Raw genomic sequence first — 22,582 nt, forward strand, 5'->3', positions numbered from 1 at the left:
ATGTATCAGTTATATTTGATATAATATTTTTGTTAAACATGCATGATATTCTCATTACATTTTAAGACTGACTAATCTTTATGATGAAATTTTATATGTTCATGTTATTATTTTTGTTTTATTTAGTTGAATGCTTCAGATGATCGAGGCATTGGAGTAGTCAGGCAGCAAATACTCAGCTTTGCCAGCACTAGAACTTTATTCAAGTAAGATTATATTGAAATAGTGAAATGTAATTTATATGCTGTAATAATTTACTACTTTAAAAAGAATACTCTTTAAAGCAGTGCTTGAAAGGATTAGTGGAGTAAGGATTTGTTTTTTTTCTATTTCATATATAGAGGCCAGGGTGTGTGTATATATATTTATATATACACACACACCCTGGATTACTGTGTGTATATTTATATATACACACAGTAATCCCTCGATTAGTGCGTCATTTTTTTTTTCGATACCCAAATTCGATTAGTGCACCTATATACGTATTAAAAATAAATGTTACAGATTTTCAAAATTTTCTATCTATACATATTTCTGGTGAGTGATTTTTTAAATCACTCACCAGAGTTCACATAAGCGTATCCACGCGTATTTTTCTTACAATCAAAGTTTTTAAGCAGCAATGCTTAGAGGCTGACCCTGATGAAGAGAGAAGCAGTAAAATTTGCAGAAGAGGCAATAGGGCCATACCGTCGATTGTATGAAAAAAAAGAAACAAAATGCCCGCCAAACTACGTTAGCTCAATTCTTTGTTAAGAAGTATAATAATAAAATTTATATTCTGAATATGTTTTATTGTCTTTCAGCTTCATGGTTTTCCTTCAACTAGGCTCTGAGACATCACTTAATTCTTTTATAAAAAAAAAAATTAAAGTTCAAGAAAGAAATTTGAGGAACGAATTATACTTTTTTCCATAAGTTATTATATTTGATTAATGCGCCTGTTTTAAAGAACGCATTAGGTGCACTAATCGAGGGATTGCTGTATATACACCTTGGTCATACAACACTTTATGTTTGAGACTGCTGTAGCAAATCAGTTTTTTTTTTTTTTTTTTTTACTTGAAGATGCATGTGTTGGTCTAATAAGATTTTTAAATAGTCACATGTTGTAAGATAACATTAATTTACATCAGGTATTCAAAGGAAAAGAATAATTTTTGTGGACATAAAATTTATTCTGATTATGTTAGCCTTAAGGGAACTTGGCTAAAAGTTTTCCATTTCATCAATAAGACTGTCACATTTAGAGATAACCATAGTATTAACTAGTGCAGTACGTACTTTTAACTTTACCTTTGTTTTTAACAACTGTAGCAACAATAGTGCAAGATAAGTTTATCCTGCAGCCTGTCTCTTTGTTTGTTCACTAAATTTAATAATTTTAATATTAGTATCTAATATAATTGTGTATTTTCATTGGAAGCAACATCACTATTACTTTGAATTTTATCTGCCATTATGAAAATACAAATTATGAAAATACATTACAAATAAAATAATAGTTATACACAATTTATAATTCACAGTGAAACATCAAAACACATAGATGCAATGATGTTCGTGAACAAACAGCTCATGCAAACTGCTCATTGGTTGATTCATAGGAGCATCAGAATGGAAGTTCTCATAATAGAGAAAAGTTATTTGACATTCAAGGGTTGGTTAATTAATTAAAGGGCTGTTGCTTTGAAGGTCAGATAAATTGTGGATTACTTTATATATACATCTCTATTTTTATCTTTTGCCTAATCTGGAATCTCTGCTCTAAGGTAGCAAACATGGCAAACATTTCCAGCATAACTGACCGAAAACTTCGGTTTCGGTCAGTTATGCTGGAAAATTGAAGACAAAAACAGCTGCATCATTTATATACAGTTTCTCAGTTTTTCATACTATTACTAAATCCAGTCTTTCCTTTATTTTCATGCTTTTCATCCCTTCAGTCTAGATCCCCATAGTTAATTAAAATTATTCATAATGATAAGTCCTATTTGAATCATAATTTTCATCTGTCTGGTCCTCTTCAGATGATCTGATAAATCCCCTCACCAACTTAAGTTTTGAAGGCTGTAGCAGCCTTCAAAACTTAAGTTGGTGAGGGGATTTATCAGATTAATCCCAAGGGATTATAAAAAAGAGGAGAAGGTGAGAGGGGAAGAACCAAAGGCCATCGCTGGAAGTTATGTTGAGAGTGTGGTGAAGTGGGTTGTGAGAAGTAGATTTTTTTATATGGATAATTGTCAGTGAAGAGAACACATTACCGGAATATTTAAATAATTATAATACCAGAATTAATTCATGTAAAATATTATTTATTAGTATAATTTTTGCCTGAGTATCATAGGCATCCTTAGTACAGAGCTGATTAGAACAATAACTGACAATTCCAAAAGGCGCCACCTAAGTAGCTAATGTAAGATAACTAAAAAAGGTCATTAAATTTCCTAACTTATTAAAAAATAAAAATTAAATAAAATAATATATGCGCGCGCGCGCACACACACACACACACACACACAATTAAAAAAAAATTAGGAAAGATTGGCTGATTTAAAAAGTACTATCTCCCACAAAGGGAATAGACATAGACCCATCAGATCTGTTTAAGTTAGGAGAGTGAAGTAAAAGTTTCACATGTTTCTTTATAAAGTCGTTCCATGACGAACCGACTTTTGTGAAAGAATCTTGTCTTATTCCAACGGAACTGTCTAGTGTTGGTGGCATGCTCTGCAAGTCCAGACTGTTCAGGTTCAAGGTATTCAATATAAGACTTGTGTTCTTCTAGCCAAATAAAAGCAGATCTTCCTGTTTGACCAAAATAAGATAACCTGCAAGAATAACCTACAAGGAATCTTGTAGACACCTGAATGATTGAGATGGGGAAGCTTGTCCTTTGGAGAACTGAGAAAGGTGGAGATTTTTCTGATTGGGCGAAAGGCAACAAAAATATTTAGTGCTTTTAAAACTTTTGCTATGCGTTCACTAATGCTTTGAACATAAGGAATAGGAATAAGAGTTATTTCTTCTGTATTTGAAGAGGTAGAGATATATATGCATATATTATTTTATTTATTTTTTATTTTATTTTATTTTATTATTTTTATTATTATTTTTTAATAAGTTAGGAAATTTAATTACCTTTTTTAGTTATCTTATATTAGCTACTTAGGTGGTGCCTTTTGGAATTGTCAATTATTGTTCTATCAGATTTATACTGAAGATGCCTGTGATACTCAGGCGAAAATTATACTAATAAATAATATTTTATGTGAGTTAATTCCGGTATTATAATTATTTAAATATGCCTACTCACGGTAATTCCTTATTGAAACACAAATTACCGGAATGTGTTGCTAATGCAGGGAGTGTTAAGGATTTTAAGATTCAGCATGATAAATATGTTGTCAGTTGAATGAACCTACCATGATGAGTCTTTTGACTCCATGGAGGGTGTAATAATAATGATAATAATAACAAACTATTCTTGTGCTTCCTATGACTTTGCAGTCAGTAGACTTTAAAGTACAGAAACAACAGAACATAGGAAAATTGTAATGATACACCTTAACATTAAAACAGTTTATACCATTAACTATAATAATCAAGACAGGAAAAATATAGTTATCAACTCTGAAATAGGGAAACAGAAAAAAGGCCTAGAAAACCCTGAAATCTCGAGATCATTAGCCCTTTCAAAAATAATGGAATATGGACCTGACTCGATAAAGATCTACACAGATGGCTCCAAAAATCCAAATGGCAATTCTCAGAATGGCGTACTCAATGGCTCTCATAATATAGAACTAAAAACAACTAACGGTATTGGATGCAACTCATACCATGCAGAATTAATAGCCATTAACACAGCACTGCAATATTTTTCACAGATTCCTTAGCAGTCCTTCAAGCTAATAAGAACTGCTACACTAGCCATCAAGAAATATTTAGAGACAGCAAAAAACATAAACAAACTGCATAAGGATTCCGAAATAATCTTCCAATAGATTCCATCCCATGTGAGATTAAAGGGAAACAAAACTGCAGATGAAGTAGCAAAAATGGCCGCAACATCAAGTGATACCACAGATTTCGATCTTTTTAAAACCACCCAAAAAGAAAACATAAAAAGAACAATTCTTCAGGACATGCCTCACCACTGGTACTCAGCAGAAAATCCAGGAGCTACCATCAACTCCAAGTTTAATCGCAGTGCCACTGCCATAATCTCTCGCCTCAAGACCGGCCACACAAGACCAATCAAGTTTAGCAATGGCATAAAAGTCTTCCCCACCTGCAAAATCTGTAACATCGAGGAAGCATCACCAATGCATTTGCTAAACTGTATGAATATTTCCAAATGTGAACTCTATAACAACCCAGAAAAGGTGCTGTATAAAATACATGAACTTGACCTCTATGATCTGGTGTAATAATACCATGGGATAATAATAAAAAAAAATAAAAATAAACTATAATTAATTACTTTTTTAACTGATAGAAATATGAACATTCATTAATTCTACTGTTTGAGTTTCCCAAAATTGCCCTAATGAAGAGTTATATAATTTTCAATAAAAATTTAGCTCTTTACAAAGTACTCAAATCTGATAATGAATAGTAATTGAAGGATATACTAAAATAATTACACAAATGAAATGTTTTTTTATTTCTCCGTTCAGAGCAAAATTTTCATAATTCACACTTTTCAAAAAATCACTTGCTGCAAATAAACATATAGAATACAGTAACTGTACAAAATCATTAAACAATAAGAAGCAAGCCAGAAAAAGCATTCAAAATAAAGGAAAATAATAACATAAAAATGAGATGAGATTGCGAAAAAAAAAATGCTGTCTTAATTCTTAGTTTGTGCTGCCTTTTATTATCATTATTCTGAGAAATGAATAACTTATTTATTTGCTTAGATATGCAAAAATGAGATTCTGAAGATTTCTAAATATTAATAATGCTGCAATACCAAATATACCTTAAACTTATTTCTCAATCACATCTTTTAATCTAAGAAATGTGAGAGGTAGTGAATGAATGAGTATAAATCAGAGAAAAAGAGGAAGGGAAAAGATACTGATGTTGAGATGGCAGCTACAAAAGAAATAGTTTCTCTTGCATTCAAATGAAACTAAAAAGTTATAGCTAAATACTTTTTTATTCCCTAGTGTATTGTTTTTTCATCTCTAAGACCAAATTCATTGTGGGAACCAGAGAGTGTGGACGTAATATTTTTTTTTTCTTTGTACAGCAATCCCTCGATTAATGCGTTTAATGTGTTCTTTAAAACAGCTGCGTTAATCGAATATAATAACCTATGGGAAAAAGTATAATTTGTTTCTTAAATTTCTTTTTTGACCCTTAATTTTTTTTTTAATAAAAGATTTAGGGTATATCTCAGAACCTAGTTAAAGGAAAACCATGATGCTGAAAGACAATAAAAGCATATTCAGAATATAAATTTATTATTCTACTTCTTAACAAAGAATTGAGCTAACGAAAAATATTTTTAAATTGTTTCTGTGAAATCTCTCTGTGCTTGTCAGTGATTAAATTTTCTCCATATTCTTCAGGATCTTCCCGATGTGCATCTAAATTTAGCAGGTTGGAATCACTCAATTCCTCAGAATATTGGACATTATCATTTTCAATCTCATCAAAACCCAGTTCATGCCTGATGTTGGCAATTTCTTGAACAACATTACTCATTTCATTTGAAAAGCCACTAAAATCATTTGCACAGTGTTGAAGAATATGCTTTCAAATAGCTCGCATATTGCTAGCAGTAATTTCGTTCGACTTTGTGACTTTATTACCAGGCAGAGATTTCTCTGATTTGACCAGAAAACTCTTGGAAGGCATTTGCTTCCAAAAATGGCTGGTTTCATCGACACTAAATTATTTTGAAAGTTTATTTTTCACTTGGTTAGAGTATAATAAAATTAGTTTAATCCTTTATCCAAGTGTGAGCAAACAAAGTTTGCGCCTGAAAGTATCTTCAGGACTGGGGTAAGGTGGTACAACAACAGGGCAACTCGTTGCAAAGGGGGAGCAAGCTACCAACACTCCTATCTCAGTATCTCCCATAATGCAAAACACATCTCCTTGCAGATATGTCTAATGTTATGCATTAAGGAAAGGGCCACTACCCAGACTAGTTTCGACCTTTATTGAAGATACTTTCAGGCGCAAACTTTGTTTGCTCACACTTGGATAAAGGATTAAACTAATTTTATTATACTCTAACCAAGTGAAAAATAAGCTTTCAACATCTTTCTCTAAATCCAGAGTAATTTATTAAAAAAAGGGTGGCACACCATTTGGCAACTCCTATAGGTAGAGATGACCTGCTAATGCTTCTGCCTGGTATCTCCACTTGGGCCTGGCTCCCACTGAAGAGACCTCAATAAAGGTCGAAACTAGTCTGGGTAGTGGCCCTTTCCTTAATGCATAACATTAGACATATCCACAAGGAGATGTGTTTTGCATTATGGGAGATACTGAGATAGGAGTGTTATTTTATTATACTCTAACCAAGTGAAAAATAAACTTTCAACATCTTTCTCTAAATCCAGAGTAATTTATTAAAAAAAGGGTGGCACACCATTTGGCAACTCCTATAGGTAGAGATGACCTGCTAATTCTTCTGCCTAGTATCTCCACTTGGGCCTGGCTCCCACTGAAGAGACCTCAATAAAGGTCGAAACTAGTCTGGGTAGTGGCCCTTTCCTTAATGCATAACATTAGACATATCTGCAAGGAGATGTGTTTTGCATTATGGGAGATACTGAGATAGGAGTGTTGGTAGCTTGCTCCACCTTTGCAACGAGTTGCCCTGTTGTTGTACCACCTTACCCCAGTCCTGAAGATACTTTCAGGCGCAAACTTTGTTTGCTCACACTTGGATAAAGGATTAAACTAAATTATTTGTTGGTCACAATAGCCCCCTTCTTCCACAATTTTCTTCAAAATCTCTGGATAATTTGTGGCCACCTCCATATATGCATATGCAGCTTCGCCTGTGATTAGAACATTATGTGGGCTATTTCTCTTTTTGAAACGCTCAAACCACCCAGCATTAGCATGGAATTCTTCTTTTTCATCATTGATAGCCCTTTCTTTCAAGGTTGGTTGCAAAGAGACAGTGCTTTTGATTTAATAAGGTCAGTGCTTAGCGGGATCCATTTTTGGTTACAATCTTCGATCCATGTAGAAAGAAGTCTCTCTAATTCAGTCATCATAATACTTTGATTTCGAGTGCGTGCATGATGAACTTGAAGCAGCCTTATCTTTCTCTTTAACAGCTTTACTTAAAATTGCTCTTTTAGTTGATTCACCCATATTTGTGTTCTTGTCCTATCTTTGCTCTGGACTCACCTTGTTCATTTTTCTTTATTATTTCAAATTTTTCTACCAGTGAGATTACTTTTCAAATCATTTTCACACTTCCACTTTTTTGCTCACTAATTCTTTTACTCATGATGAAAAGTCGGGAAAATACTTTAAAATAAAAAAGTAAGAAAGACAATTGCAAAGGAGGCACAAGATATGATCAGCAAAATGCCATGTACCGTATTTGCCGGTGTATAAGACGCACTTTTTTTCTTTGAAAATAGAGCTGAAAAAACAGGGTGCGTCTTATACGCTGATATTCAGTTTTTTATTATTTTCATTTCTGGAAATTTTCTCTGTTCCAAGTTACGCGATTTCTTTATTGCTTCCTTGCAGTGTGTGAGAGCATTCCAGTTATGTAGAGCAATGTTTCTCAAACTTCAGACATCCACGTTCATATGATTGGTGTGGTATTAACAAAAGAGCGTGCTGCTAAATGGCAAAGACAAGCCAACAGTTGAGTTGAAATACTAATTCTCTTCAACCGAATTCCTTATAATATCTAGAACACATTCACTATATATTTCTTCGTTTTAACACATTCAATCAAACAAAACCATATGTTACACCGGCAACATATGGTTTTGCTTGAGTCATACAACATTTTCTGTGGGAGGGGGGACATGCGATTCATAAGTTAGTGCCGTTTTTATCCCATTTGTCTCTAATTGCACTGTTTGTCGAGAAACATATTGCACAGCCTGCAGATGTCTCTGTACCTTATTCAGTGATAAAACAGGAATGTTTTACGATCTCGAACTTCACGGATACATTGAATTTTATTCTATGCGTTAATGATGCATAGCCGAATATTGCCACGGACCCCCTGAAGACCTTTCATGTACCCCCAGGGGTACACATACAACACTTTGAGAAACACTGACGTAGAGTTCAGTGGATGCACGTGTGCTGTCATTGACGATCACAGTTGTGTCTTGTTCGTTTAAACTTTCCAATTGTTGTCACAGTTGTGAATGGTGATAAATTTCTGCCGTTAAATTTTCTCTAAATTTCTTGGCAAATTATGGCTGAAAAACGCCGGCATTGTTACAATATTGCATACAAGCTACATGTGATTGCGTATGCTCAAGTGGAAACAGGGCTGCAGAGAGGCATTTCGGACCACCCCCAACTGAGAAAATGATAAGAACTTGGCAGAATCAGGAAAAGGATTTAAAAAAAAGCAACTCACAGTAAACATAACCTTCAAAGTGGAACTGCAAAATGGCCAGAACTTGAGGCAGAACTGAATACTTGGATTTTAGACCACAGAAAAGTGGGACTTTCAGTATCTACAAAAATGATTATTCATCAAGTGAAAGCGATAACCACTAACAGAGAGATCGCCAACTTTACTGGATCAACATCATGGTGTTCAGGATTCATGAAGAGAAACCGCTATGTATGCGGACTAAAACAAAAAATATCACAAAAGATGCCAGCTGAATATGAAGAAAAAATGATTGAATTTCATCGATTCGTCATTAACGCAAGGAAACGAGAAAATTTTGAACTTACGCAAATAGGAAATATGGACGAGGTTCCGCTGACTTTTGATGTGCCCTCAAACAAAACTGTAGATTCCAAGGGCACTAAAAGTGTTCCTATTAAAACTTCAGGCTCAAAAAAACTCGCTGCACGGTTGTTTTATCCTGCTTTGTTGATGGGACAAAATTGCCGCCACTATTGATTTTTAAAAGGAAGACGCTAACCAAAGAAAAACTACTTAAAGGAGTGTTTGTACATGTTCACGCAAAAGACTGGATGGATGGAGAAGGAATGAAGTTATGGATAGATAAAATTTGGTCTAGGCGCCCTGGTGGACTGTTGAAGAAGCCTGCCATGCTAGTATGGGATGTTTCGTTCTCACAGAACAGACGATGTTACGAATGAACTCAAGGAATTGAAAACTCAGTTAGCTGTAATTCCAGGCGGTCTAACTAGTCAGCTTCAACCTTTAGATCTGTATTAATAAACCATTTAAGGGATTTATGAAGGAGAAGTGGAACAGCTCGATGCAGTCTTCAGATTTTTAGGTTACGCCATCAGGAAGAATGAAGAGGCCTAGCATTTAGCAAGTTTGTGAGTGGGTCAAAGCTTCATGGGATGCTGTGAAAACTGAGACAGTGGTTAAATCATTTAAGAAGTGTGGAATTAGTAATGCACTGGATGGTAAAGAATACAATTTGTTGTATGAGGACTAAGATTCTGATTTAGAAGAGGTTTCAAGTGTCTCTTTATTTAGCTCTGGAGATGAATTTCTGGGTTTTGACGATTAAAAGGTGGGTACTTTTTCCTAGTTAGATTAGGTATTTCTTGAAAGTAGACCTACTTATTACTTTATATTTGAAATACTGTAAATTCATTATAATATTCAGTGATAAAGTTTTTTTTCCTAAAAAATGTGTACAAAAATGGGGTGCATTCTATACGCCGGCAAATACGGTAATTAGCAGACGACATAAAATTTGGTGGTAAATTAGGAACCTGAATGCACACCCCAACTCAATATCACCAGAGTTGAAGATCAGTACTATCAACATAAGATGCCTGAATGGCAAAGAAATGGAGCTAGCTGAGGAATTAGATAAGTCCAGATCAACATAATAGGGGTGACTGAAACAAAAACTGGTGAGATCTTTATGAGCAATAAATACAAAATGTTATATTCAGGCAATGACAATCAATGAAAAGGAGTGGCCATAGTATTCAACACAAAATACGAGGCTAATTTTCTTGAATGGCAGGCAGTCTCAAGTAGAGTGATGTGGGCAAATATCAGAATGGGGAATTGGACAATGAGACTTATTTGTGCCTATGATCTCACAGAAGGTTCTTTTAAGGTAGAAGTGGAGGAATTTTTTGATGCTTTAGAGAAAGCAACTGACACAATGAAAACGGAAAAGTTGGTCCTTGTTGGGGATCTAAATAGCAGAATAGGAAATGATTGTCAGACATACAAAAATATTTTGGGAAAATTTGGAGAAAAGAGCAAAGCTAATAATAATGGCAAATACTTGTTGGATTTCTGCTCAGGACATAGACTGGTTATTATTAAAACCACGTTCCAGCATAAAAATGTGCACAGATTCACATGGACAGAAGAGGCAAGGAATAAGAAAAGTCTCATTGATTATGTTATTGTTGATAGTGATGTTTTCTCCCTGGTGCAGGACACCAGAGTGTACAGAGGATTTGAAATTGGAAGTGAGCAGAAATCCAACTGCCTGAGTCAATCAGGGTTTTCTTAAAGGCTTGCCACTGAATAGCCAAGGTTTGGTTCCTGTTCTCAAACTCTTTCATTTTTTCTTCACTATTTAGTCTTGAGCAGGATAAAATTGAATTTCATATGCAAAAAAATAACATGTAAGAAAGTTTTAAAGTGAATAAAAGTTGAGCAGCTCTCAGATGTGACCTGTAGACTAAAATACACAAAGATTATTGAAGAAAAAATGAAAGAGTTTGAGAATAGGAATCAAACCTTGGAAATTCAGTGGCAAGCCTTGAAGAAAGCCCTGGTTGATTAAGCTAGACAGGCATGTGGTGAATTTTTCTGCAAGGATAGAAAAATTAGAACTCCATGGTGGACACAGGAAATTAAAGAGGCAGTGAAGGAAAAGAAGAAAGCATATCAAAAGTTCCTGGCAAATAAGTCAGCTTGTGCTCTTAGAGAATACAAAGACAAATGTAAGAAAGCTAAACACTGTAGCTAAAGAAAAGTCATGGGAGGACTTTGGCAAGAACATAGCAAAATAAATATCAATAAGGTGGTAAGATATTCTGGAGGTTGTTGAAGAAGTTTAAAATGGAGTAAAGGGTGCTGTAAAAGGAGTTAGAGATGTTAAAGGTGACATGAAAATGGGAGAAAAAGATATTCTTGAATTTTTGGAGTAATTACTTTGAAAAATTGCTAAATGAAACAAGCAGTGATAGCATAGTTGTAAAAAAACAGTCATACAGTCAGAAATACATATCCATACTTGAAGTAGAAAAAGCCATCAAAGGCTTGAAATGTGGAAAGGCAGCAGGAGTAGATGATATTCGACCAAAAATGCTGAAGTATAGTGGTATAAGAGTCTTATAGTGGCTGGACTGCATAGTTCAGAAGGTCTGCACAGAGGGACGAATTCCTGATGATTGGCGTAGAGCTCTAATAGTACCTATATATAAAAAGGGAAATAAAACTGAATGTTAGAATTACAGAGGTATTTCCCTACTGAATGTTCCTGGCAAGATTTATGCCAGTATACTTCAGAAGCGGTTGAGAAGAATTGTGGAAGAAAAGCTTGGTGAAGAACAAGCTGTATTCAGGCGAAATAGAGGCTGTCAGGATCAGATTTTCACTTTACGACAAATAGTCGAGAAAGCATGGGAATATAACAAAGAGCTGTATTTAAGTTTTGTCGATCTGGAAAAGGCATATGACTAGGTGCCAAGAGAGAAGTTATTCAATACGCTACAGTTATATGGTATCAATGAGGCATTATATCAAGAAATACTTAGTCTTTATTTGAGTTGCAAGTCAGCAGTTAGAATTGAAGGAAGTACAAGAAGATGGTTTAATGTTAAATCTGGTGTGAGACAAGGATGTACATTATCCCCTCTGTTATTCATTATCTACATGGATCACATTATGAAGGAAAGTGGTATTAAACATGATATCAGAATTGGAGATGTTAATGTCAGCTCTTTGCTTTATGCGGATGATGTTATACCTCTAAATAAATCTGCTAAAGTTTGCAAGATACCCTGACTAAATTGAATAACTGTTGTAATAGATATGGTCTGAAGGTCAGCAATAAAAAGAAAAAGACAATGAAAATAGGTAGAATTGTTGAAAATGTCAACTGTGTTGTGAATAGAGAACCTGTGGAACAAGTAAAACATTTCAGCTACTTAGGCACGATTTTTAGTGAAGATGGTAAATTAAATATGGAAATAGACAACAGAATGAACAAAGCTGGTATGGTAGGAAGTCAATTGAATAAATTCATATGGAATAAGACAGAAATTAGTTGGAACACTAAATTAGCTGTATACAAGGCAGTGTTCGAACCAGTTTTAACTTATGAATCTGAGAGCTTAGTCAGAAGTAAAACACTTGAGTAAAGACTACAGACTGCATATATGAGAGTCCTGAGAAAAATTAGAGGCATGAACAGATGGCATCAATGGCAATATCATATTAAAAACAAGGATATTAGGAAAGAACTAGACATTATCAGCATCCAGGAATGCGTTAGCAGAGCTAATCTCAGGTGGTATGGTCACTTAAACAGAATGGGCGAGGAAAGATTAGCAAAACAAGTGTTCTCTGCCAGGTTGGCAGGAAAACGACCCAGAGGAAGATCGAGATATAGGTGGATTGATACGATACAAAGTGCCTTAGAAGACAGAAATATAAGACCTGATAATATTGGAGTCTTGACATTTAACAGACTGATTTGGAGGAAAATTGTACATAGGAAGTTATTAATGATGTAAATTTTTCATGTAGTACTATCATATCCTGTACACCCTTTGAGAGTACATGTCAGGAATTTGATGATGATGATTAGGAACATACATGGAAATCACAACCATGGCTCATGCAGATATAAAAGCAAGCACACTCTCTTGCAGTCTTCATAGGCAAGCATTAGCAGTAAAATAAGCCATACTGAAGAGTTCATTGATTTTTGACATGATGCTATCATAGGATGCTACATTTGTAATTTGATTTTGGGAATTTCTGTAATGTTACAGCTGCCCGATCAATGTAAGGGATGTTATCAGAAAGTGGAAACTCCTAAGAGCAACAACAACAGCACAGTTGCAACCTGTTAGACTACATAAAATCGCAAAGCAGGACTAAGTGCTAAAACGCATAGTGTGAAAAAAATTGCCTCTCCTTGGTTGAAATTTGCTACTTGGTTCTGAAATGCCACTGTAGGCAGTGTCAGCACCACAACTGTTTATCAGGAGTTGAAGAATATGGATTTTCATGGCGACGCAACTGAACATAAGCCTAACAACAGCAAGGGCATTTCCTTGTAAAGTTTGCTGCTATTCAACTGGATCAGTGAAAATGCATTCTCTGAAGTAATGAATCATACCTTACCCTCTGTCAGTCTTACAGACGAGTGTGGGTTTGGTGGATACCAGGAAAATGCTACCTGCCTGAATGTGTTGTCAACTGTGAAGTTTGGTGGAGGAAGCATCATGATCTGGGACTGTTTCATTGTGCTGAGCCCCTAATTCCAGCAACAGGCAATCTTAATGCTGCTACTTATGACATTCTAGACAATTCTGTTCTTTCAACTTTATGGCAGCAGTTCAGTGAAGCTCCTTTCCTGTATCAACATGACAGTGCTGCTGCTGTCCACAAAACAAGCTGTGTGAGATAGATGTTGCAGAACTTGCCTGCACAAATTCCTGATCTTGGCCCCATCAAAACACCTGTGAGATGAATTGGAATGCTGAATGCAGGCCAGGCCAAATTATCCAACATCAGTGACTGACCAAACTAACGCTCATCTGAAAGAATGGAGGGGAATTTGCCACAACTCAGGTATGTACCAAGATCTACTGGAAAGCTTTCCCAGATGATTGAAGGCTGTTATACCAGCAAAGGGTGAACCAACTCCATATTAATGCTTTTCATATTAGTGAGAGTTGGGGTGAGATAGAGAAAAAAGAAGGTTCTAACATAAACTAGTACAGTCAACCTGATTGCATCAAACATTTTACAGGTAATAAGTTTCTTCCTAAATGTCAATCTTTAAATTAAAACAAATTGACAAATTATTCAGAAATAAAACTTGGGCATTATTAATGATGTTCTGGTTGTCAGATGTGGTAAGACAAATTACTGTTTAGTTCAAGGATATTTATGAAAAATCTAAGAACTCTCAAATAATTAACTGAAAGTTAAGGTGTACAGGATATTACAGTGGTGTTTTTTATTTTAGGTCGGGCTTCAAACTGGTTATTTTGGATGAGGCAGATGCAATGACACAGGATGCTCAAAATGCTCTTCGGAGAGGTGGGTATTTGGGGAAAGGATCTTACAAATGAAAATAACATTTCAGTATTCCCTCTCTCTCCCCTGTTTCTTCATTTTTTAGAAAAGTACTGAGTTTAGAAATTTGCATTTCTCTCCAAAAAGAAACCCCAATCATTGAAAAAAATTACATTACATTCAAAATATTTAAAAAAGTGTATTACATTACCTGATAAATTAGAAATATTTTTGTTGAATTATAGTAACATTGTATTGCCCTTAATATCCGTGTACTTTTATAGTATCCTTTAATAATATATATGATAGTGTTATTAAGAGCGTCCTATTAACAGTTTTTTTTTCAAATTAGTGTTATTTTTCAGGACTCCAGTACCATCAGTTATGTTTTAGTCCTTTAAGATGCTTCTAACTGCATCAATTCACTAGATCTTAGTTGATCTTTTTCTTTTCATCTGTTTTGTTAACATTTTTGGTGACAAAAGGAAAATGTCATGGTGTTATGGTTGAACATTTGTTTTACCATGCCACCTTAGATCAGCTCTTCTCACATGTTCTTGAATGCTAATAATGTCAAGTTCTATCCATTTTTTCATATGCTTCTTTCATTGATGTCACATGTTCATTCTGTCTAATATTTTTCAGATTTCTTATGGCTGTGGTCTCAGGCCTTTGATCAACTGTTTCGTTTCCAATCTATTTCTCTGATGCATAAGTTAAAATTGAACACTTGTGCAGTGGGTGTCTGCTTATCATGATTATATTTTTGGAACACACAAAAAATAAAAAATAAAAAAAAATCACTCAAATCTTGACTGTTATTTCCCAAAGCAGGTGTTCTTCCTTCCCCTTCAAAAAATTGAAATGAGGGGAATTTGTTAACAGCTGTTGATAAGTATTACTTGTGAGTAAAACAAATGCACTCAGTGTATTTTCTTCAACTCCTACTTTTTATCCACTTGTTGCATATCCTGTATACCTCTCAAGAGGTATACAGGATGTTGTGATAGTATTATCCTGTACATCCCCTCCCTGAGGGTACATTTGAAAAAGAAAAAAAAAATGAAAAAAAGTTTGATCATTACTAACTTCCTATCAACAATATTCCTGCAAATTAATCTGTTTCCTGGAATAGTTTTCATGAAGAAAGAATTTGGGAGGATAAAAAGAAATGGAGATATTTGATCTGGCAGACCTGATAGTTCTTGCTAAAGAAGAAAGCACATCTTACTGTATCAAGCCACATAGACCTTGGTCTTTCTCTGGGTCTTTTTCCTGCTATTCTGGCAATAAAATATGTTTTGCTAACTTTTTTCTCCCATTTTGTTTAATGACTATACCTTGAAAATAGTTCTACTAACAGTTTCCTGAATAATGTAACAACATAATGCTCTTTTCAGTATCCTCATTTTTAATATGGTACTGCCATTAATGCCAGCTGTTCCATCCCTAATCTTTCTCAGAACTCTCATATCTGTGGCCTCCAATCTTTGATCAAGTGTGTTATTTCTAACCCATCTGTCAGATCCATGAGTTAAAATTGGTTTGAACACTGTCTTGCATATTGCTAGTGTAGTGTTTGATTAATTTCTCTCTTACTCCATGTAAATGTATTCATTTGACTTCCTACCAACAATACCATTTGCTAATTATGCCGTCATCTTCCATATTTAATTTGCCATCTTCACTAAAAATTATGCCTAACTGACTGAAATGTTTCACTTGTTCTGTAAATTCTCCATCCAGAATGCAGTTGATGTTTTCACTGTTTCCGCCTATTTTCGTTGTCTTCTTTTTATTGCTGATTTTCATCCCAAATTTATTACAGCAGTTATTCAATTTAGTTAGGGAATCTTGTAGACTTGTACTGGATTGATTTAGATATATGAATAAAGAGCTGAGATTAATATATCTAATTTTGATATCAGGTTTAATACTACATTTCCTTTATAATGTTACCAATTTAGATCATGAATAACCATGGAGATATTTAGAATATAGTTGAATCTGTATCTACTCCTTTTCCCTTATTTTCATTGCCTGAATATACCATCTTTGTATTTGTTGCTCAGAAAATCCAACCTGTTTTTGTCTTCTTGTTTTGGTAATGCTTATCACATTAATTTGTTATTTATCCATTTCTTTTCTGTTGATACTTATGTTAATGGTGCCAATTTTGAATTCTGATATTGATTTGATATTTGTTCTAGCAGCTACATAGCCTATTTCCCTGACGAAAACAACAGGTCTTGTTAAAACAAGCATTGTTCTAGATGGCATGAAATTATATCATGTTGTATCATCATTTTGGATTTTGGTTTAAACCAATAAGTTTAAACAGTTTTATTTGCTAAATCCCAAATTGCTAGCCCATCCTCATTTAAGTAGCCGCGTAGATGAGGATTGGACATTAGATCAGAAAACATGATCTGTTCTCCACATTCCTTAAAAGGCAACATGGAGGCCTCCTATCGGCTGTCCAGCTTTGATCCTTAAGCATCCCTTACATATTTATGTATTAGTTTTTAAATTAATCTTGGAATGCATTAAAAAAAACAGTTAAATCTGCTTCACGGTGATTTCCCAAGGCAAATGATTCTCCTCTATTACAGTTGAAATGAGTGAAATTTGTTGCTGCCTGCTTATTTATTTGTTTAGTATATGGGGAAGAAAACAAGAAATGATTGAGCGAAGCTATATATAGATTGACTGTTCAGTTAACCAGTTGATGGTACTATCTGAGAGTAAATGCAAGTTCTTGAAGCTTCCAGGGAAGGAGTGCATGAGGCAGTCATCAGTAATATGGTGCCCTCATAAGCTGCACTGCACCACACACATGCAAAAGAGTGACTGTGAAATTCCCCAAAAATGTAATAAGTGGGCACAGCAGCTTGTCTGGTCCTAAATCTGTTTAGCTGACTCCAGAGGTGTCAAGGTAAATCAAATCCTGATGGTTTGATAGTTGGATCTGTGATCAGGTAATGTCTATAGTTTGTTCCAGAGTCTTCTCCACCAGTCCTGGGGGACCATCATGGTAATTCCACAAGTCATGTATGAGATCTGGAGACAAGGCAGCACACTGGAAGTGAATAGGAATATACATGTTATTTCTGATTTTCTTTATTTCTTTGTTGATTACTTCTCTTTTGAAGCATGGAGGAGAAATGTGGGAAAGAACAGGTAACAATGGGAGAGGAATAGATTGTAAGGTAACCAGAGATGGTTCTCACTGTTATGTTAAGCTGTGTGTCTACAAGTCATGTGGTGATTTTGACTCCAAACTGACAAACAATACTCTGCAATGGAGAAGACTAGAGCCAGGGCTGCTGTTCTAAGAGTCAAGGCAATACAACCCCAAGTTTTGCTTGTCAACTTGTTTATGATGTTCCTGGCAAATATATTTAACTTAATTTTTTCCAAATATTTTTGGTAAGTTAGACTACAGTCAAGTGTGACCAAGGTAACAAGGATTACTTTCATGGATTAGAGTAGAAGTTTATTTTTAGTTTTCTATGCATCTCATGCTTATTTAGGTGGAAGCCAGAAACAACAGTTTTGCTGGGATTAGGAGATAGTCCCTCAGCTTTCAAAGTAATTTTGTAGTGAGCAGATCTCAATAATCCCTCAAGGCCTTGGAAAGTACTGTCTTGGGAGCTGGGGTGAGGACAGATCCTTGTGACAATTCATTCTGTGTGATAAACGTTCTGATTTTTTGTGAATTCAGGTGAACCTTTATTTTCCTATTCAGAGAGCATTTGTTGTTCTAGTAATTTGAGTTTTTTTTTGGCAGTTGATTATTTTAGCTGATGTTAGGTCTATGAAGTCAGTACCTATTTTTAAACCCTTTTGGTATCCAGCTTCTATATGGGTTGTGAAAGCTAGGACCTGGTAGCATCAGCTTCTGCTAGGCCTGAACCTAACCCATTCACTAGTTAAGTTTCTATTTTTGGAGAAATTCTAGAGTGGATAATACTTTCAAAAATTTGTAGAGTGCAGAATAATGCTATAAGGTGGTAGTTATTAGAGTCATCAGTTGACTTATTGTGTTTTGGCAGGGCTGTTATTTTTGATTCAAGCCAAATTTTGGGAGGTGTTTATCATTTATTATTGTGGAGGAGAAATTAGATAGCTAAAATTTTGCTCTTGGGGCCAAGGGGAGTAAGAAAGTTTGGAAGGATGCCATCAATGCCAGGAGCTTTACCTATTTTAGTTAGTTTGGGTGATGCATCAATTTCATCTATTGTTTGCTGTATGTGTACGACATGATAAGAAAGCGTTTTATTAAAGATGATCGATCTCTTTTTTGGTGTCTGTGGGAATTTTGGGTTTAGCTTTCTGTTATAAGATTTTCGCAATACTGTTATGGTTTTACTTTTCCTTTAGTCCTGTTTGGAGTACTGGTTTCTCCCAGTCAATGGAGCAGTGACAAGTAGTACATATGACATTGTTCTCTCCAAAATGTTCATCTCCTGCAACATCACTTTCTGCATTCAGCAGAGGCATATTCACAGCCCTCATAAACTGTTGTTCCTTACGCAGCATGGTTGACCTGTTTTTTTGGCAGTCAGATACATCTTCTTTATCGTTATAATGGTTAATAATCTGATACACAAACATCCTACTGATCCTGAGTGTTTTTAGCATATTGAAAATTACAGGTAGCTGCATTCCAACCTTGAAGTGTTATAGCTACATGGTTCTTATAATTTCCCCACTGCATGTTAACCCATACAGCTAGACAGTTCTCTCTCTGTTGATAAACAATCACATGTTGGCTGTGCACAGTCCAACTAATGGAACCAGACTGGCTTGCACAATTCTGTGGGCTGTGTGTGTGTGTAGAAGTTGTAACAGTGTTCTTGGCAGTACTGTGTACAATAGCTAACGATCTCATCATCAAATTCCTGATATTTACCCTCAAGGGGTGTACAGGATATGATAGTACTACATGAAAAATGTACATCATTACTAACTTCCTATGTACAATTTTCCTCCAAATCAGTCTGTTACCTATCAAGGCTCAAACATTGTCAGATCTTATATTTCTATCTTCTAAGGGGCACTGTTTACCATATCAATCCACCTATATTTTAGTCTTCCTCTTGGGTCTTTTTCCTGCCAACCTGGCAGAGAGCTCTGCTAACACATTCCTGGATACTAACAATGTCAAGTTCTTTCCTAATATCCTCGTTTTTAATATGATATTGCCATTGATGCTATCTGTTCACACCCTAATCTTTCTCAGGACTCTCATATCTGCGGTCTCTAGTTTTTGGTCAAGTGTTTTACTTCTAACCCAGCTCTCAGATTCATAAGTTAAAACTGGTTTGAAGTCAAGACTGTCTTGTATATAGCTAATTTAGTGTTTTGACTAATTTCTCTCTTATTCTATATAAATTAATATTAATATCCATATCTAACAATCTCACTTGACCAATATATTCGAATGTCTTCTAGTTTCCTTAATGCATCTTTCTTTCATTTTTCTGAAGTATGCATGAAGAATAATCACTCAAACAACAGGAATACATATATCACTTGCTTCTCATATACAAAGGCTTGATACATAAATTGTCCTGTAGTTATTAATTTCATAGTTCCATATCCTTGAAGAGTATTTAAAGATGCATATAAAACCTTTCTGAAATTAGAAAACTTAATTTGGTCATTTATTAGGTCTTTTTTGCCTCTCCTTCCCTGCTTGCCTACTCTTTTCTGGCTGTAATGTATTTATAGCCAGAAAAGGTCAGAAAAGGGTTTTCAGCAAGGTTAAGTACTTAATCTATGGGTACATTGATGTAAAGAGAAGCTCTATATAAGCTTGCAAGAATATCGGACAATGAAATTTAAATCTCCAGTAGTTTCTGAAAAAATTGACGGAGTTCTGAAAGAATCTCTCTAATGTGGTTTTTTTAATAAACCAGCAAAATGTTTAAATAATTATAGTAGATAATCATAAAATGATAGGAGTTGATTCTGTCAACAATGGTCTCAGAGGAATGCCAGCCTTCATTTCAGTTCTCTTGAGCCATTACATTTTGCAAAACAAAACCTTTGTTTCTTCATGATAGGTTCAGATAGGATTGCAGTCTAGAATGGCATAGATTGAAGAGGTAATCTTGAAAGATATTTTTGAATTATAGTCTGCAGTGTTGATTATAACTCTTGCATCACCTTTGTCTGCTTTTGTCATCATCATTAATGAATGATGCTTTTGTTTCTTTTTTTTAACTTATACAGTACTTTCTTTTCTGAACTACTAATATTGCTTTTTCTGTGTTGTTCATAATGTCAGCCTTTGGAATGTAACAAAGAGTAAGCAAATTGAAAATTTAAAAATAAAAAAAAATGTTCAGTTTGGATTAAAGGATAGTGAGAGATTAATAACACCTTTTCATTTGGTATACATTTTTTTACTTCTTAGTATACATTGTATTGCAGTTTTTGATATGGTAGATATGGTAAGATGTGACAGATAAGGTGTAATTAAATAATACAAGCCATTGATCACGTCAGTGTTGTCTCATAGATCACCATCTGTCACATCTGTTCTTCCCTCAGCCAGAGACTTGTTGGAAGTCATTAATCAGATCTCTCAATATATCAGCATTTCCAACAATCACCTCTAATAAACATTCTTAGACAATTGATGATGCATGCCATGCACCCTTTGTGCTTCATTTTCATTTTTATTGTTCTAAACTTTATCTAGGATATGCCTAAATGTTTAGTCTGTTTACTTTTTGCTTGAAGAAGCCAGTGGTTCATGGTGTGTGTGTGTGTGTGTTTTAATGCATTTTATGAAGGTTGTATGCATTGGAGAAAATGGTATGGGGGTAGAATGTTCTGAAGAATAGAGATATATAGAATGAAGGAGAGGGTGAGAACTTGATTTGGTAAGTTCAGAGCCGAACAGTTAGATGGAGGTGCAGGAATTGTGGCAGCCAGTTCAGCGAAGCAGCATCCATGGATATACCTATAGAAAAGACAATGTAGAAACAGTGCCTGTGAAAAGCAATTGGAGGAAATCGGAAAAGGCATCTCTCTCTCTGAATACATTTCTGGCATTTTTTTTTTGCACTACCCCAAATGTGAGAGTAGTATTCTAAGATTGAGTAGATTTGGGATTGATAGTCTTAGGAATTAAATAGAAGATCACTAATGTTTATAACAAAAAAAAATAAATAAAATGAAAAAAGTTTTTAAAGGCTGAAAAAGCTATGCCAGGATAGGCTAGATGTGAAAGTCAGTTCAGGAAGAGAAAACATGATTTTGGTTAGTGAATGGAGTGCTATCAAAAGTGAGTGAGAGAGGTATGGTCTTTCTTAGGAAAATAAAGCAGAATTGTGTCTTAGTTGCATTATAATTCACTAAATTATCTTCTTAAATTTCAAACTCAATATCGAAGAACAAATCCAATGTCAGAAGAATTGAAGAAATTCCATGATTCTCTTCATCACTATAAGGAGTATCAATAGAAAGGACATTACTGAGACAAAAAAAAAAGGTGAGATCATACTAAATAATAAGTTTAGGATGTTATATTCAGGCAACAGCAACCAAGGAAAGGAAGGAGTAGCAATAGCATTCAACACCAAACATGAAGAATAAACTTCTAAACTGGAAGGCAGTTTCAAGTAGAGTTACGTGGGAAATGGATAATGAAACTTATTTGTGAAGATTCGCAGGAGGATCTCGTAAGGAAAAAGTGGAGCAATTTTTTGAGTCATTAGAGCAGGCAACTGACATAAAGAAAATGGAAAAAGTGATTCTTGTTGGAGATCTGAACTGCAGAGTAGGAAATGAATCCCACCGGGCATATAGAAACGTTTTGGGAAAAGTTGAAGGGACAAGGTTAATAATTGGATATATCTGCTGACTTTCAGCTTAGAACTGGATTAATCATTAATAACAACATGTTATAACATAAAGATGTTCACATGAAGAGAAGATACAAGAAATAAGAAAAGCCTCATTGTCTGTGTCAAATATCACATTGAAAATAACAGTATGTGAAAGTTTTAAAAAGAATTAGAGCAGTGATTTTCAACCCTGTGCCTGCAGCACATTTACGCCTGCAGAACTATTTGTATGCACCTGCTGTCAGTTATTAAATAAGGAAAAAATAAAATTAAAACTGGAAAATATGTCTTCTCCTAGTAATAATATTTAGTC

The 22,582-nt window shown here is 34.8% G+C and overlaps 1 protein-coding gene across 2 annotated transcripts in view; it reads left to right on the forward strand.

Annotated features, from left to right (window-relative positions):
• RfC3 (replication factor C subunit RfC3) overlaps positions 1-22,582 on the forward strand; it is a 114,191-nt gene that overhangs the window by 30,595 nt on the left and 61,014 nt on the right. For both annotated transcript variants that reach the window (XR_016550415.1, XM_090413510.1), the window contains exons 4-5: positions 127-206; positions 14,358-14,431. Coding sequence is in view for 1 of the 2 variants with exons in the window: in XM_090413510.1 (XP_090269636.1) it covers positions 127-206; positions 14,358-14,431 (154 nt within the window). In the remaining variant the exon portion in view is untranslated. The remainder of the gene's footprint in view (positions 1-126; positions 207-14,357; positions 14,432-22,582) is intronic.

The sequence above is a fragment of the Typopeltis vanoorti genome, chromosome 24 (assembly GCF_054136105.1).
Source record: "Typopeltis vanoorti isolate ZY-2024b chromosome 24, IOZ_Tvanoo_1.0, whole genome shotgun sequence".
Classification (NCBI taxonomy): Eukaryota; Metazoa; Arthropoda; class Arachnida; order Uropygi; family Thelyphonidae; genus Typopeltis; species Typopeltis vanoorti.